Below are 18,373 nucleotides of genomic sequence, written 5' to 3'. Positions count from 1 at the left end.
GTAGGGTACAGTAGAGTAGAGTACTGTAGAGTACAGTAGAGTAGAGTACAGTAGAGTACAGTAGATTAGAGTACAGTAGAGTAGAGTACAGTAGAGTAGAGTACAGTAGAGTAGAGTAGAGTACAGTAGAGTAGGGTACAGTAGAGTGGGGTACAGTAGAGTAGGGTACTGTAGAGTACAGTAGAGTAGAGTACAGTAGAGTAGAGTACAGTAGAGTACAGTAGAGTACAGTAGAGTACAGTAGAGTAGGGTACAGTAGAGTAGGGTACTGTAGAGTAGGGTACTGTAGAGTACAGTAGAGTAGAGTACAGTAGAGTAGAGTACAGTAGGGTAGAGTAGAGTACAGTAGAGTAGGGTACTGTAGAGTAGGGTACTGTAGAGTAGGGTACAGTAGAGTAGAGTACAGTAGAGTAGAGTACAGTAGAGTAGAGTAGAGTACAGTAGAGTAGAGTACAGTAGAGTAGAGTACAGTAGAGTAGGGTACAGTAGAGTAGGGTAGAGTAGAGTAGAGTACAGTAGAGTACAGTAGAGTACAGTAGAGTACAGTAGAGTAGAGTACAGTAGAGTAGAGTACAGTAGAGTAGAGTAGAGTACAGTAGAGTAGAGTACAGTAGAGTAGGGTACAGTAGAGTAGGGTACTGTAGAGTAGGGTACTGTAGAGTACAGTAGAGTAGAGTACAGTAGAGTAGACTACAGTAGGGTAGAGTAGAGTAGAGTAGAGTACAGTAGAGTAGGGTAATGTAGAGTAGGGTACTGTAGAGTAGGGTACAGTAGAGTAGAGTACAGTAGAGTAGAGTACAGTAGAGTAGGGTACAGTAGAGTAGGGTAGAGTAGAGTAGAGTGGAGTAGGTTAGTGTAGAGCAGGGGTGTCAAAGTCAAATGGACGGAGGGCCAAATAAAAAATTTAGCTACAAGCCGAGGGCCGGACTGTTCGAATGTTCATTGAAATTTTTTTTAATGACGCATATAGTCTAGTGAACCTAATTGAACCTACTGAAAACCTAACAAATATATTCCAATATGATCAGATAAATAAAGCAATATTTTCTTATGGCTCTGTCAGTAATCTTTAATTTTCAACAGACACAAAAGACAAATTTCCTTTATATAAAAATCCCCATAACATGAACATTAAATGAAAGAAACCGGTATTCAAGGCACCATCAGTAGCCTATATTTTCTATTTTAGCAAAAGTGGGCTAAATTTACTTCAAAGAAAAAAACAATAATAGCAATTTTCTATCATCCACTCAACTGAAATATTTTTAAAATATAATTGGATTGAAATACAATAAAATAAAGTGCAAAAATCTATTAATCAAAAACAACACTTTGTTTAAGGAGAAGTAACATGCAGTGAAAACAAATATTAAACTTTAACTTTTAAACTTGAACTGAGTAAAAACTCTAAATATGTGATTGCACAGTAATGTTCACTTGTTTGAGGTTGAGGGTGATACTTGGTGGTGTCCCATCTTTTCCACAAGTTCATCAATGTTCGGGGTAAGGCTCTGAGCTGAGGAAATCCTCAGAATTGAGTGGAGGTGTTCAGCAGTAAGTCGACTTCTGTGTGATGTTTTGTTCAGGTTCATCAAAGAAAACAGTTGTTCACACAGGTATGTGCTGCCAAACATAGACAACGTTTGAGCAGCCTGGATGCGCAGCTGGGGCATTGTGTCGGGGAGGAAACGGGCGAACTCCGCAGCACCCACTGCCGCATATTTTGCCCTCAGTGCATCATTGCATTGGAGGTCAATCAACTCCATTTGGAGGTTTGGTGGTGAACTTTCCACGTCAACAGCAAATGGGTTACCGAGCAGTTCCAACCTGCTTTTTTGTGCTTCAAAGTCAGCAAATCGGCGTCGAAAGTCAGCGGCAAGCATACCTATTTTATCAGCCAACTGTGCGCTCGGGAACGCACTGGTAGAGAGCTTCTCTTTCATGGTCTGGCAGCTGGGAAAGTGGCTCAAATTTTCTTTCCGCATCTGCGTCTCCCACAGAGTCAGTTTGGTTTTAAATGCCTTCACTGTACTGTACATATCAGAGATGACATGATCCCGACCCTGCAGCTGCAAGTTCATTGCATTCAGATGACTCGTAATGTCACACAGAAAAGCCATTTCACACAGAAACATTTCGTCTCGGAGTTGTGTTGTGTCTTTCCCTTTGCTGTCCAAGAACAGACAAATCTCCTCACGAAGCTCGAAACATCTTTGAAGCACCTTTCCCTGGCTTAGCCATCGCACCTCTGTGTGATAAGGCAAATCACCATGCTCCGTTTCTAACTCCGTCAGAAATGCCTTGAACTGGCGGTGATTCAAACCTTTGGCTCTGATAAAGTTAACTGTGCGCGTGATGATGCTCATTACATGCTCCATTTTCAAGGCTTTACCGCACAACGCTTCCTGGTGTATGATACAATGATAAGCTGTCAGCTCACCTGTCGCGTTTTCCTCTTGCATCTTTTCCCGTATCTTCGCCACCAGTCCGCTCCTGTGTCCACACATCGCAGGTGCTCCGTCGGTTGTCAAACCCACGAGTTTTTCCCAAGGCAGCTCCATCTCATTTACACATCTTGACACCTCTTCATACAAATCATGCCCCGTAGTTGTGCCATGCATAGGACGTAAAGCCAAAAACTCCTCTGTCACGCTTAGGCTGGAGTCCACTCCGCGGATGAAAATTGACAACTGGGCAATGTCAGAAATGTCGGTGCTCTCATCCACAGCCAAGGAATATGCAATGAAATCTTTTCCCTTTTTCACAAGCTGCTCTTTTAGATTGATGGACAACTGGTCTACTCTCTCGGCAATGGTGTTTCTGCTCAGACTCACATTTAAAAAGAGTTGCCTTTTTTCTGGGCAAACTTCGTCACAAACTTTAATCATGCAGTTTTTGATGAAATCCCCCTCCGTAAATGGCCGGGCTGATTTAGCGATCTCTTCTGCCAAAATAAAACTGGCCTTGACAGCAGCCTGGCCTTGTGATTTGGCTTTTTTGAACAGAGCCTGTCGAGATTTGAGGCCTCGTTTTAATTCCTCTGCCTTTTGTAGCCTTTGTTCCATGTCCATATTCTTGTTTTTGTCCGCGTGTTTCGTTTCATAATGTCGTCTCAGATTATACTCTTTCAGTACCGCCACACTTTCTCCACACAGAAGACACACAGGTTTTCCAGCTACCTCCGTGAACATATACTCCGACTCCCACCTTGTTTGAAACCCCCGGTTCTCAGTGTCCACATTCCGTTTTGCCATTTTTGATGGGTATCTGAAAGTTAATTTTACTGTGATGCTGACGACTGCTGTGCCAATAAATATTGAAATGAAGCAGCCTACTGCTCGGTGCGTCACCGTTGCATTGTGGGAAATGTAGTATTGGTGCGTGTAAAAGATCTGCGGGCTGCCGGCTTGCTGCGGTCTGCGGGCCGGTTCTAATAATAAATCAAGATCATCCCAGGGGCCGTAAAAAACCTTCTCGCGGGCCGGATGTGGCCCGCGGGCCTTGACTCTGACATATGTGGTGTAGAGAGTGGTGTTTTACCTCTGTTTGTTGAAGGGACTGCCAAACGTGATGTTATCCTCCACGGTGGCATTCAGCAGCCAAGACTTCTGGGTAGCGTAGCCCACAGAGTACCTGTTCTTACTGAGGCATTATGGGAAATGGAAGCAGAAGAGAGAGAGCTCAAACTACAAACATGGAGATAGGGGAGGGGGTAATCTTTGGGACATCAACACTGAGGCACATCAAGCGGTGAGTGGGGGAAGTGGGTTTAGGTTTTTAACACAGGTTAATGATGAGGTGGAAGAGTTGAACCAAAATAACAACAATGTGCTGGGAGTCCAGTTTGTTGATCTTGTTGGATGTGCAGCAGAACTACCCAAAGAATATGCTTGAGGATAAGAGCATTATGTGTCTGAAGGCACAGTGCTTCGTGTACCATTGTGTACCAGTGTTCCCACCACCATATGTTAGCCTTAGCTGGTTATTAATGGCTGAGTAATTGTACGATATAAGAGAAAGAGAGAATGAAGACGTTAGCTGTGGGTCATGCACACTGACCAGGATGTTGGTCTCTTTGTGTACAGTATTCCTATTGTCTCCTGTTGAAAACATACTGTGGAGGCGAATCCACAGTGTCAAAATATATCTCTATCCCTATAACTGCCTTTTCAGTCAGTTTCTTCAGACCCAGACTCCCAGCATGGAAGCACACAAACACTCCACGACTCACTCCACGACCAGCTAGTAGCAACTCAAAGATCACCATGACTGAGGAATGGAGGGATTGAGGGAGGGATATTGGGAATGATGGCAGGGGAAGGGAGGGATTGAGGGAGGGATATTGGGAATGATGGCAGGGGAATGGAGGGATTGAGGGAGGGATATTGGGAATGATGGCAGGGGAATGGAGGGATTGAGGGAGGGATATAGGGAATGATGGCAGGGGAATGGAGGGATTGAGGGAGGGATATAGGGAATGATGGCAGGGGAATGAAGGGATTGAGGGAGGGATATAGGGAATGATGGCAGGGGAATGGAGGGATTGAGGGAGGGATATAGGGAATGATGGCAGGGGAATGGAGGGATTGAGGGAGGGATATAGGGAATGATGGCAGGGGAATGGAGGGATTGAGGGAGGGATATTGGGAATGATGGCAGGGGAATGGAGGGATTGAGGGAGGGATATAGGGAATGATGGCAGGGGAATGGAGGGATTGAGGGAGGGATATTGGGAATGATGGCAGGGGAATGGAGGGATTGAGGGAGGGATATTGGGAATGATGGCAGGGGAATGGAGGGATTGAGGGAGGGATATAGGGAATGATGGCAGGGGAATGGAGGGATTGAGGGAGGGATATTGGGAATGATGGCAGGGGAATGGAGGGATTGAGGGAGGGATATAGGGAATGATGGCAGGGGAATGGAGGGATTGAGGGAGGGATATAGGGAATGATGGCAGGGGAATGGAGGGATTGAGGGAGGGATATAGGGAATGATGGCAGGGGAATGGAGGGATTGAGGGAGGGATATAGGGAATGATGGCAGGGGAATGGAGGGATTGAGGGAGGGATATTGGGAATGATGGCAGGGGAATGGAGGGATTGAGGGAGGGATATAGGGAATGATGGCAGGGGAATGGAGGGTTTGAGGGAGGGATATAGGGAATGATGGCAGGGGAATGGAGGGATTGAGGGAGGGATATAGGGAATGATGGCAGGGGAATGGAGGGATTGAGGGAGGGATATAGGGAATGATGGCAGGGGAATGGAGGGATTGAGGGAGGGATATAGGGAATGATGGCAGGGGAAGGGAGGAAGGGGGTGACGGCAGGGTCCCTTCAGAGGAAGTTTAAAAAGGGGTACCTCCTGGTTTCTTCAAAAGACCGGTCCGTCTCAAAACAACTGCAAGTCACGTTCAATGTGTTAGAATCCGTACAGCCAGATAGACACAACCACCTCGACTTCACCTTCCTTTACACATGAAGAGCTGAAACCGCACGCACACGCGCCTGTGTGTGTGGGTATACAGAGTCGCGTATGTGTGTTCAAATGTAAATCTAGCAGAAGTGTCCTTACAGGAAAGCCCTGCTTTGTAGGGCAGCCCTAAAACTGTGTATCGGGGCGAAGAAATTTTGACAGAGAGCCAAGAGTCAATTTAATCCAGCTTTATCTACAGAATGACCTCCCTCAACAGTGCAGGCATACTGTCATAATACTGTCATTGTCTCAGGCCCAGGGAACTGTCTGCTCTAATAGTGTTATGGCTTCTCCTAGAATGATGTAGGTCTACATGAGGGTGGGATTCAGTGCGGATAGCAGCGTCTGATAAATCAACCATTCTCAACCCAGTCCTTGGGGCCACTAGTCCTTTCACATATTTGGTGTTTATTCAAAACTAGCCCTCCTAAATGATTCAACAAGTCAACTAATAGCCAACTGACTTAAGTGTTGAGACCAAAATGATTCAACTAGTCAACTAATAGCCAACTGACTTAAAGTGTTGGGACCTAACTTATTCATATGGTCAACTAATAGCCAAATGACTTGTAAATGTAGAATGTACTGTACAGGGGTGAGATGGGAAGAGTAAACCCCAGAGGGAGAAAATACCTGTTGGCCTCGTGCAGCATCTCACTCACAGGCAGTCTGATTTAGATAGAAAACAACCACGACAGAAGACAGAACACAGACAAGGCTGAGGTTAGTGTCTACGGCCCGTGATGACTACCTGTTCTGCTATGGTACTGACTGGCACCTTCGTTCGCTCACATAAGAGTGGCTTCATTTGGCAGGTCAATTTCATTTTTGGATTACTGCTAAGAAGAGCAGCCATTATGGTTCTAAACGGATTGAGGAGACATAGTGGTTCTAATGGTAACTGTGGTACACCATCAGTATCATAGAGAACTTAAAAGAACTACATGGACCATGTTTCATAGCAGTGTATGAAGGGAGAGAAGTGTTTAATAGATTGATAGGGTATATTACAGCTTATTAACAGGCTGTGACTTAATGGAGAACAATGAAATCAACGGTTACTAAACCTACAACAAACTAATACCACTGTTTTCATTCAATCTAGCTCAAAATGAAAACCTTTCAGTCAGAAGTGTATTATTCATTCAATAACCCAATCAAATCTAATTCAATTATACAATTGAACGCTTCCTGGACAAGCAACCACGCTACCCAGCCAATATGTCCTTGGCAAGAAAATGCTGCAACGCCCAGTTCGTTAGCAATTAGCATGTGTCTGTTCTTCTGCTCAAGTTTCAATCTAAATGCTAATGCTAAGAATGCTAATCAGAGATCCATCTCCAGAACATCACAGACAACCCAATCTTAATTTGATGTTAGCGTACATTAATGTGAGTGCAGATCTCAAATTAAGATTTGGCCCTAGGAGATGGACATAGAGTTTCTGTTTTGTTGTAAAAAAAAATATGAATGACAGAGATATGTGAAGACAGAGAGTTGAAAATGAAAAAGTCCAGTTTTAAAAGTGATGGTGACTGTGAGGTTGTGTTATAGAGATGAGTAGATAGATAGATGATGTTAGACAGTCAAATTTCAGGCAAAGCTGACACCAGCAAGCAGACAGTGAGCGATGTACAGAGAGACAGGAGGAGCAGCCAGCTCTCCTTCCATAACAACCACAGCCACAGAGACAGACACAGACACAACCAGGACACAGGAAGGACAATACACAGGACCAACAAGATGGAGGGTGGAATGGCTTCTTATTCCACAGATGAAGGCTTTGAATAGCACTGGGGGAGAAGCACAGTGAAACACCCATTTCAAATGGACTTAATGGATGAGTTTGACAGCTAGTCAACTTTAGAAAGACACAACGATCCCAAAACGAGACTGAGACGGATAAAGAGGAAAGGAGATGTGTGTCCATCTTGGTATTTGAGTGGACCTCAGCATGTTCAGTACCTAATAAAGATGAGGACCCCAGAGATTTACACCCTATTATAGACCTTCTAACATGTAGCTTATGCCGGTTGGTACCACTCACTTGCTCCAGTAGACCTTTCCACTGAGGGTCTGCATCTCTCCAAGCATGGCCAGCAACAGGGACGACTTCCCACAACCCACCTGGCCCACGATCATGGTCAGCTGACCTGGAGATAAGACACAGAACAAGAAGACACTATATAAAGGTAAGAAGACACTATATAAAGGTTAGAAGACACTATATAAAGGTAAGAAGACACTATATAAAGGTAAGAAGACACTATATAAAGGCATGAAGACACTATATAAAGGTTAGAAGACACTATATAAAGGTATGAAGACACTATATAAAGGTATGAAGACACTATATAAAGGTTAGAAGACACTATATAAAGGTTAGAAGACACTATATAAAGGTAAGAAGACACTATATAAAGGTATGAAGGCACTATATAAAGGTATGAAGACACTATATAAAGGTATGAAGACACTATATAAAGGTAAGAAGACACTATATAAAGGTATGAAGACACTATATAAAGGTAAGAAGACACTATATAAAGGTAAGAAGACACTATATAAAGGTTAGAAGACACTATATAAAGGTAAGAAGACACTATATAAAGGTATGAAGACACTATATAAAGGTTAGAAGACACTATATAAAGGTATGAAGACACTATATAAAGGTTAGAAGACACTATATAAAGGTAAGAAGACACTATATAAAGGTATGAAGACACTATATAAAGGTTAGAAGACACTATATAAAGGTAAGAAGACACTATATAAAGGTAAGAAGACACTATATAAAGGTTAGAAGACACTATATAAAGGTATGAAGACAATATATAAAGGTAAGAAGACACTATATAAAGGTATGAAGACACTATATAAAGGTTAGAAGACACTATATAAAGGTAAGAAGAAACTATATAAAGGTATGAAGACACAATATAAAGGTTAGAAGACACTATGTAAAGGTAAGAAGACACTATATAAAGGTAAGAAGACACTATATAAAGGTACGAAGACACTATATAAAGGTATGAAGACACAATATAAAGGTTAGAAGACACTATGTAAAGGTAAGAAGACACTATATAAAGGTACGAAGACACTATATAAAGGTTAGAAGACACTATATAAAGGTAAGAATACACTATATAAAGGTAAGAAGACACTATATAAAGGTATGAAGACACTATATAAAGCTTAGAAGACACTATATAAAGGTTAGAAGACACTATATAAAGGTTAGAAGACACTATATAAAGGTTAGAAGACACTATATAAAGGTATGAAGACACTATATAAAGGTTAGAAGACACTATATAAAGGTTAGAAGACACTATATAAAGGTTAGAAGACACTATATAAAGGTATGAAGACACAATATAAAGGTTAGAAGACACTATATAAAGGTTAGAAGACACTATATAAAGGTTAGAAGACACTATATAAAGGTATGAAGACACTATATAAAGGTTAGAAGACACTATATAAAGGTTAGAAGACACTATATAAAGGTTAGAAGATACTATATAAAGGTATGAAGACACAATATAAAGGTTAGAAGACACTATATAAAGGTAAGAAGTCACTATATAAAGGTACGAAGACACTATATAAAGGTAAGAAGACACTATATAAAGGTAAGAAGACACTATATAAAGGTAAGAAGTCACTATATAAAGCATTAGAGATAACAGATTGTTCTATGTCAATCTGACATTGATAATGTCTGTTACAGCCCTGGTTAAAGCTTAAAAGTAGGATAGGATGTTGGGATATCTTTACACTCTCAATTTAGATCAGTCATGTTTCCACATCAGTGGAGGCTGGTGGGAGGAGTTATAGGAGTATGGGCTGATTATAATGGCTAGAATGGAGAATGAATGGAATGGAGTCAGTCATGTAGTTTCCATACGTTTGATGTGTTTGATACCGTTCCATTTATTACATTCCAGCCATTACAATGTCCCTGTCCTCCTATAGCTCCTCCCACCAGCCGCCACTGTTCCACATATCCTCCATAACACTTCTACTCCCTCAGCTGCAGCAAATAGTGGTCTACCAGGACCAGCCTATCCTGTTTGTCTTAGCAGACTAGCTGTCATATCTGACGGGCCACTGGCCATGAGGTCATAGCAGGGAGATATACTACACTGTCACACACACACGCACAAACACACACACAGCTGGTGTTAGATATACTACACTGACTGTCGACGACCTCCTAAACAGGACGCAGCCTGGCGTTGCCATGGTGTTCCCAGCAGGATCGGGTTACCTGTTGGAATGCAGATGTTGATGTCGGACAACGTTGACAAGTTGCTTCCCCATGTGAAGAATCCCCTGTTCACCTGAACAGGATACAGTGGGATTAGTAGGCTGACAGAGGAGCATGGACATGGAGCCTACAGGTTATGGTCTGCAGCAGGTGGTTTACATATGTATGTGTACATAGAAATAATGAACCATTTAGGTCTTTAAGGCAAATCTAATAGCATGTTTACATAGTTATGTTGTGTTTTATGTCTTGTCTGATTCTACTGTTTGTTATAGCCAGTAATCCCCCCTCCCTTCCATCCCCTACAGCAAAACCACACAAGATCTGAGATTCAGTGACACAGAACTAATAAATACAAGTTCAAAATGAAAGACAGACGTCTTATTACCGCTGAGAAAAGAGACTTGGTAAATTAAGTTTGTAAATAGACAGAGCGGATGTTACGGGGGTGAGGACCAGAGGGGATGGGGAGTCTTGAAAGGGAGGCAGGGATAGGAGTAGAGAGGGGTAGAGAGGGAGTGGAGGAAGATAGGGGTAAGCTGGGAGGCAGAGATGGGGGGGATAAGATGGAAGAGAAGAGAGAGGGAGGAATAAAGAGGGAGAGAATGGGTGATGAGACAGAGTGGAAGACAGAGAAGGGGTGATGGGAGACAGAGAGGAAGACAGAGCAGAGCGGCAGAGAGAAAGGGTGATGGGAGACAGATAGGAGGAGAGGAGGGGTGATGGGAGACGGAGAGGAGGGGTGATGGGAGACAGAGAGGAAGACAGAGCGGCAGAGAGAAGGGGTGATGGGAGACAGAGAGGAAGACAGAGCGGCAGAGAGAAGGGGTGATGGGAGACAGAGAGGAAGACAGAGCGGCAGAGAGAAAGGGTGATGTGAGACAGATAGGAGGAGAGGAGGGGTGATGGGAGACAGAGAAGAAGGTAGAGAGGCAGAGAGAGAAAGCGGTTGAGATGAGAGAGGAGACAGAGAAATAAGATTTATCTGGTTCACACACAGCAGCAGCCCATTAATTCGACCCTCAAACCCTCTTGCTGCCCCCAAGCTCATTAACAGACTGCCTACAATAATGCTGTGGGTCCACAGGGATAGCAACAGGATGTGGACCCCAAAGAGACCAGAACAGGGGCTGAGAACATGTCAGTTAATGACACAGGGCACAGGGTTCTCTGTTCTCATGAGAATCCCCTGCCTCTGACTCATGATGTGGGTCCTGAGAGTTTAAACTGTCGGTAAATGTTGACTTCTCCTCAGGGTGTGTTTCACACAATGGACAGGCCAAGAGATGAAACATCTGCTGTGAGAGATAGACCATGTTAACATCTGTGGTGTCACGTGTTACTAGAGTGAATGACCCGGGCGGATGTGACAAAAAGGCCAGTTTAAAGGTTTAATGACAACTGTCAGACTCTAGCTCAGAAGCCTCTGCGTGTGTACGTGTCTACGTGCGTGCATGTGGCTGCACATGTACGTGAGCTACAGCTTGTCTGTGAGTTGATAGCCTACGTGTCTGTTCCTGTGTCCGTGCATGCAGTCAGCGAGTGTGTGCGGTGCTGTGTGTGTGTCACAGGTCCTGAGAAGAAGGGCCAATGAGCTTGTTGAGGTGTTGAACTTTGACCCCTGACCTTGACAGCCACGTCCTCAGTCTCGTTGGGTCGCAGTGGTCTGCGTGCTGGCTGCTCATAGCTGTCCATCTGGTAGAGCAGGGGCTGCTTCCTGTTTATAGCCTTGGTCTGGAGAGAGAGAGGTAGGGAGGGGGAGATGGGGAGGGAGAGGGGAGAGGGAGGGAGAGAGAGGGAGGGAGAGGGGAGAGGGAGGGAGAGAGTGGGAGGGAGAGGGGAGAGGGAGGGAGAGAGTGGGAGGGAGGGAGAGGGGAGAGAAAGGGAGGGAGAGAGGGGAGAGAGAGAGGGAGAGAGGGAGGAATAGAATGAAAGACAGAAATGGGGAGAGGGAGATGGAGGGTGAGAAAAAGAGAAAGAGAGATTGCATTCAGTGATAAACTTGGCCCCCTCATCCGCTGTAACCTCCAGGGAGGACCCCCTCTCAGACCCTGACTGAGACTGTCTCCAGAGGGAGCTTCTTATCCCCTACCCCTCATCCCCAAGACATCCCTCCCTCTATCCCTTCGTCCCTCCCTCCCTCCCTCCCTCCATCCCTCAGCCCTAAACAAATGGCTCCTCCATCTCACACTAACCCCTCCACCACTTGGTCTCCCTCCACTCCTTCTGAGGAGTCCAACACAGAAATAAACCTGTCAAAGTCCAGAGAACAGCTGAAGACGAGACTAGCAGCAACCAGCTACTTAAGGACTCCTGGTTGAGATTCCCCATTAAACACTGCTGCTAGATTGACACGGTGTGTAGTTACAGTTACTCCTTCTACAGAGACCAGATCTGCTCTGGTCAAACAGACACTTTCTCTGCAGTTCCACCAAAAGCTTGAAGTTAGAAACACATGTTGCCTCTGAAACGTGGTCAGATGAAAAGCATCATAGCCATCATATCATCCTGATGAGTCCATTAGCCGTTTTGGGAGCTGTCGAAACCCTGTAGTAACACAGTAGTAGTTGTATTCCATGCTGGCTGTAAATGAATAGCTCCTGGATTAGGCTCTGTGCTGTGTTGGCTGAAAGGCTAGCATTAGCTGCTCTGGCAGAGGGACAGATAAGTAATTGGGTCATGTTCATTAGGGACCAAAGTGAATAAACAGACTGAAACGCTAAGAGACTACCTCGAAACACACCATTTAGTTTACATTTTACTTCAGTGTGCACTACTAAACACGACTCAGGCCTGTATTGGGGCAGTGTTTGGTAATAGTGATGGTGGTGTGTGTGTGTGTGTGTGTGTGTGTGTGTGTGTGTGTGTGTGTGTGTGTGTGTGTGTGTGTGTGTGTGTGTGTGTGTGTGTGTGTGTGTGTGTGTGTGTGTGTACTCACCGCCCCAGGGTGTTTCTTACAGGCCTCTAGGGACACAGACATGTCTCCGTTCCTCCAGCTGTCATCGCCAATCTCATCGCTCTGCAGGAACTCACCCAGCTTCTGGACGCTGTGGATAGGACATGATATGATAGGACACACACACACACACACGCACGCGCACGCACACACACATAAATAACCCTTCTATGATAAATAAGATTCCGGCAGATTGTCTATCTGGTAACTATCCAGTATTCAGTATCCCTGGGCGTCCTCAGTAGGCCTCTCACCTGACCATGGCCTTGACTGCGAAGCGGACCACGGTGGAGAGCAGGAACAGTGGGGTAACCAGGATGTGGAAGAGGGCCAGAGCAGCGAAGGCCTCCGAGGAGCTGGGTTTGGACTTGTTGATCAGGGCGTGGCTGACAAACGTCTGACAGAGACACAATTATTGGTATTGTTACCAGATTTCAGAGCTGGCAAAAAACACTAGCTAAAATTGCCCGGAAAATGGCCTGCAGGATACAGGAGTGAAGAGAAAACCTCTTACCACAAGCACAGCAGCGATCGGGATAGCAGCATTCATGAAAACTGGGGAGGAAGAGAGGTCATGTTATGTAACAACAGAGAGCATTTGGAGAGAACAAAGACATTTTCAAACTTCAAAGCTCTTAAGTCAAACTGAGCACCAAATATACATGAGGACAGAATATAAGCAGTGTGAGTGTCTTACTGGACAAAAGGAATTGGATTTCACAGCTCAAAAGAAAGGATGTGATAGCTATTATAAAGTAACGGAGGAGGGCTGTGTGTCTTATTGGAGGTGTAGAGGGCCACGGTGTGTGTGTCTCACTAGACATGGAGGTGTAGAGGGCGAAGATGTGTGTGTGTCTCACTAGACATGGAGGTGTAGAGGGCGAAGGTGTGTGTGTCTCACTAGACATGGAGGTGTAGAGGGCCACGGTGTGTGTGTGTCTCACTAGACATGGAGGTGTAGAGGGCCACGGTGTGTGTGTGTGTCTCACTAGACATGGAGGTGTAGAGGGCCAAGGTGTGTGTGTCTCACTAGACATGGAGGTGTAGAGGGCGAAGGTGTGTGTGTCTCACTAGACATGGAAGTGTAGAGGGCGAAGGTGTGTGTGTCTCACTAGACATGGAGGTGTAGAGGGCGAAGGTGTGTGTGTCTCACTAGACATGGAGGTGTAGAGGGCGAAGGTGTGTGTGTGTCTCACTAGACATGGAGGTGTAGAGGGCGAAGGTGTGTGTGTCTCACTAGACATGGAGGTGTAGAGGGCCAAGGTGTGTGTGTCTCACTAGACATGGAGGTGTAGAGGGTGAAGGTGTGTGTGTCTCACTAGACATGGAGGTGTAGAGGGCGAAGATGTGTGTGTGTCTCACTAGACATGGAGGTGTAGAGGGCGAAGATGTGTGTGTGTCTCACTAGACATGGAGGTGTAGAGGGCCAAGGTGTGTGTGTCTCACTAGACATGGAGGTGTAGAGGGCCACGATGTGTGTGTGTCTCACTAGACATGGGGGTGTAGAGGGCGAAGGTGTGTGTGTCTCACTAGACATGGAGGTGTAGAGGGCAAAGGTGTGTGTGTCTCACTAGACATGGAGGTGTAGAGGGCGAAGGTGTGTGTGTGTCTCACTAGACATGGGGGTGTAGAGGGCGAAGGTGTGTGTGTCTCACTAGACATGGAGGTGTAGAGGGCGAAGGTGTGTGTGTCTCACTAGACATGGAGGTGTAAAGGGCCACGGTGTGTGTGTCTCACTAGACATGGAGGTGTAGAGGGCGAAGATGTGTGTGTGTCTCACTAGACATGGAGGTGTAGAGGGCGAAGGTGTGTGTGTCTCACTAGACATGGAGGTGTAAAGGGCGAAGGTGTGTGTGTGTCTCACTAGACTTGGAGGTGTAGAGGGCCAAGGTGTGTGTGTGTGTCTCACTAGAGTTGGAGGTGTAGAGGGCGAAGGTGTGTGTGTGTCTCACTAGACATGGAGGTGTAGAGGGCGAAGATGTGTCTCACTAGACATGGAGGTGTAGAGGGCGAAGGTGTGTGTGTCTCACTAGACATGGAGGTGTAGAGGGCCACGGTGTGTGTGTGTCTCACTAGACATGGAGGTGTAGAGGGCCACGGTGTGTGTGTGTCTCACTAGACATGGGGGTGTAGAGGGCGAAGGTGTGTGTGTCTCACTAGACATGGAGGTGTAGAGGGCAAAGGTGTGTGTGTCTCACTAGACATGGAGGTGTAGAGGGCGAAGGTGTGTGTGTCTCACTAGACATGGAGGTGTAGAGGGTGAAGGTGTGTCTCACTAGACATGGAGGTGTAGAGGGCGAAGGTGCGGAGGCTAGTGAGCTCCTTGCCCCTGGTATCTTCTACACTGTCACAGAAGATGTTCTCCCAGGCGTACAGCTTCAGCAGCTTGATCCCCTTCAGAATCTCTGTGGTCTTCTTCAGTCGCTCCGTAGACTGGTCCTGTCAGAAGAGGGCGATGCCTTACTGAAGATTTCAACTACAAAATAATATGAATATTTTCTCATTTCAACTCTTTTTAAAGGCTATTGTTTCCTTATCATATACTGTTTCCCTCATCACAACAGAAAATAACTGAAATCACTCAAATGTAGGCTATTTATTCATGGTAAAGCTTGCAGGTTCATATCTAAAGTGACAGTGAAACTACGATCTAAGGGATTGGTGCAGGCAGTGTTCAACCTGAGTGGCTCAACGTGAACAGAGGGTGACTCACCAGGGTGCTCTTCTGGGTGTCAGCCAGCTTGGTAGCGATCAGGTATTGGACTGGAGCCAGCAGCACGATGACTGAAGCTCCAATCAGAGCACTGGTCCCCAGCAGGTAGTACAGCAGGATCACGCCCATCACAATCTGAGCAGGAACACAACACAAAGACATGAGGGATATATTGGGGAGTTATTAGAGATGTATTAGGGAGTTATGAGGGAGTTATTAGAGATGTATTAGGGAGTTATGAGGGAGTTATTAGAGATGTATTATGGAGTTATTAGAGATGTATTAGGGAGTTATGAGGTAGTTATTAGGGATAAATTAGGGAGCTTTGAGGGATATATTATGGAGGTATTAGGGAGTTATTAGGAATATAGTTGTGATATATGAGGGAGTAATTAGGGATATATTAGGGAGGTATTAGGGATATATTAGGGAGGTATTAGGGAGGTATTAGGGATAAATTAGGGAGTTATTATGGATATATTAGGGAGGTATTAGGGATATATTAGGGAGTTATTATGGATATATTAGGGAGGTATTATGGATATATTAGGGAGGTATTAGGGATATATTAGGGAGATATTACGGATATATTAGTGATATATTAGGGAGTTATTATGGATATATTAGGGATATATTAGGGAGTTATTAGGGATATATGGGGGAGTTATGAGGGATATATTAGGGAGTTATGAGGGATATATTATTATTGATGCATAATATTACAGTCATATTGGTACTGGCAGATAATGGCTTAAAAAATATTTACTTGTTAACCTATATTCTGGGACAAAATCATGCTTTGGCGTCCACTTTAAGATCATGTTGTTGGCCGGATCATGCATAGAGACTATGTCCAGATAGATTGTATCTTAACAGCATGGCACAACCTGCACTTATGTCAAATTGACCTCAAAAGTTTTTTGTTGTTGTTGCATTTTAGCTAACACTAACGCGTTTACTAACCTTAACCTAATTCTCCTAACCTGCTACGTTAATTCTCCTAACCTACTGCGTAAATTCTCCTAACCTGCTACGAAAAGTACATTTCGACATAAGCTGAATTCTATCTAGTCAAAACCCACCTGCACTGGCATGGCCCAGAGGTTGGGACACAGGAAGAGGAACCACATGAGCTGGTTGGTTTCTATGGCAACCAGGTTGTTGATCTGGCCCAGGGTCATCTCTCCCATGGACATGTTAGAGGTGGACAGACGCAGGATCTTGTTGTAGATCATCGCCTAGGAAATGGGCAGGACAGAGGATATTAACAACCTACTAGATACAGTACATTCACTTCTGTGACTGTCAACGGCTGTCCCGATTCTCCACCTCTGTGACTGTCTACGGCTGTCCTGATTCTCCACCTCTGTGACTGTCAACGGCTGTCCCGATTCTCCACCTCTGTGACTGTCTACGGCTGTCCCGATTCTCCACCTCTGTGACTGTCTACGGCTGTCCCGATTCTCCACCTCTGTGACTGTCTACGGCTGTCCTGATTCTCCACCTCTGTGACTGTCTACAGCTGTCCCGATTCTCCACCTCTGTGACTGTCTATGGCTGTCCCGATTCTCCACCTCTGTGACTGTCTACGGCTGTCCCGATTCTCCACCTCTGTGACTGTCTACGGCTGTCCAGATTCTCCACCTCTGTGACTGTCTACAGCTGTCCCGATTCTCCACCTCTGTGACTGTCTATGGCTGTCCCGATTCTCCACCTCTGTGACTGTCTACGGCTGTCCCGATTCTCCACCTCTGTGACTGTCTACGGCTGTCCAGATTCTCCACCTCTGTGACTGTCTACGGCTGTCCCGATTCTCCACCTCTGTGACTGTCTACGGCTGTCCCGATTCTCCACCTCTGTGACTGTCTACGGCTGTCCCGATTCTCCACCTCTGTGACTGTCTACGGCTGTCCAGATTCTCCACCTCTGTGACTGTCTACGGCTGTCCCGATTCTCCACCTCTGTGACTGTCTACGGCTGTCCTGATTCTCCACCTCTGTGACTGTCTACGGCTGTCCCGATTCTCCACCTTTGTGACTGTCTACGGCTGTCCCGATTCTCCACCTCTGTGACTGTCTACGGCTGTCCCGATTCTCCACCTCTGTGACTGTCTCGGCTGTCCCGATTCTCCACCTCTGTGACTGTCTACGGCTGTCCCGATTCTCCACCTCTGTGACTGTCTATGGCTGTCCTGATTCTCAACCTCTGTGACTGTCTACGGCTGTCCCGATTCTCCACCTCTGTGACTGTCTACGGCTGTCCCGATTCTCCACCTCTGTGACTGTCTACGGCTGTCCCGATTCTCCACCTCTGTGACTGTCTATGGCTGTCCCGATTCTCCACCTCTGTGACTGTCTACGGCTGTCCAGATTCTCCACCTCTGTGACTGTCTACGGCTGTCCCGATTCTCCACCTCTGTGACTGTCTACGGCTGTCCAGATTCTCCACCTCTGTGACTGTCTACGGCTGTCCAGTTTCTCCACTTTATTTTTGCACCTCCCCACTCCCCGTCATGAATTGAACAATGGCAGAAACCCGTCAGCCAATGACTACACCAATCTAATGCGTTTAAATCTATGACAGAGACTGAACAAGTGAACACTTTGGGTAAAGGATGGAGAATCGGTGACGCAATATCCTACAAATCCCAGAATCCTCCAGTCAGTCACCAGCAGGGCTCCACGGAGGTTGATGCCGGTCTCTATGGTGACATAGTAGGAGGCCTGTAGGAAGGTCCGCTGTAGCACCAGGGCCAGGAACAGCAGAACAGCCAGCACTGACGTATTCTGGAGCAGCTCGTTGGACGACATAAAGTAGACCTCGAAATAGGGGACCTGATAGACAGTCACACACACACACACACGCACACACACACACATACACACACACATAGTAGGTTAGAGCAGATGTAGGGGACGGTAAAAAGCAAGACCTGACACTACCCAGAC

At 45.7% G+C, this 18,373-nt stretch overlaps 1 protein-coding gene across 15 annotated transcripts in view; it reads right to left on the bottom strand.

Moving 5' to 3' along the window:
• Window positions 1-18,373, bottom strand: part of LOC129838810 (ATP-binding cassette sub-family C member 9-like) — a 70,198-nt gene that overhangs the window by 34,776 nt on the left and 17,049 nt on the right. For 11 of the 15 annotated variants that reach the window (XR_008756901.1, XR_008756900.1, XR_008756903.1 and 8 more), the window contains 13 exons: window positions 18,095-18,259; window positions 16,508-16,663; window positions 15,426-15,560; window positions 14,989-15,151; window positions 13,227-13,267; window positions 12,967-13,109; window positions 12,695-12,803; window positions 11,383-11,490; window positions 9,757-9,829; window positions 7,525-7,630; window positions 6,111-6,146; window positions 5,364-5,402; window positions 3,541-3,642 (listed from right to left, as the gene is read on the bottom strand). Coding sequence is in view for 10 of the 15 variants with exons in the window: in XM_055906011.1 (XP_055761986.1) it covers window positions 3,541-3,642; window positions 5,364-5,402; window positions 6,111-6,146; window positions 7,525-7,630; window positions 9,757-9,829; window positions 11,383-11,490; window positions 12,695-12,803; window positions 12,967-13,109; window positions 13,227-13,267; window positions 14,989-15,151; window positions 15,426-15,560; window positions 16,508-16,663; window positions 18,095-18,259 (1,376 nt within the window). In the remaining 5 variants the exon portion in view is untranslated. The remainder of the gene's footprint in view (window positions 1-3,540; window positions 3,643-5,363; window positions 5,403-6,110; window positions 6,147-7,524; window positions 7,631-9,756; window positions 9,830-11,382; window positions 11,491-12,694; window positions 12,804-12,966; window positions 13,110-13,226; window positions 13,268-14,988; window positions 15,152-15,425; window positions 15,561-16,507; window positions 16,664-18,094; window positions 18,260-18,373) is intronic. The other 4 variants (XM_055906017.1, XM_055906019.1, XM_055906020.1 and 1 more) reach the window with 2 other exon arrangements.

This window comes from Salvelinus fontinalis, chromosome 39 (genome assembly GCF_029448725.1).
Source record: "Salvelinus fontinalis isolate EN_2023a chromosome 39, ASM2944872v1, whole genome shotgun sequence".
Lineage (NCBI taxonomy): Eukaryota > Metazoa > Chordata > Actinopteri > Salmoniformes > Salmonidae > Salvelinus > Salvelinus fontinalis.
Note: the sequence above shows the minus strand (reverse complement) of the source record. Positions and strands in the feature narration are given on the sequence as shown.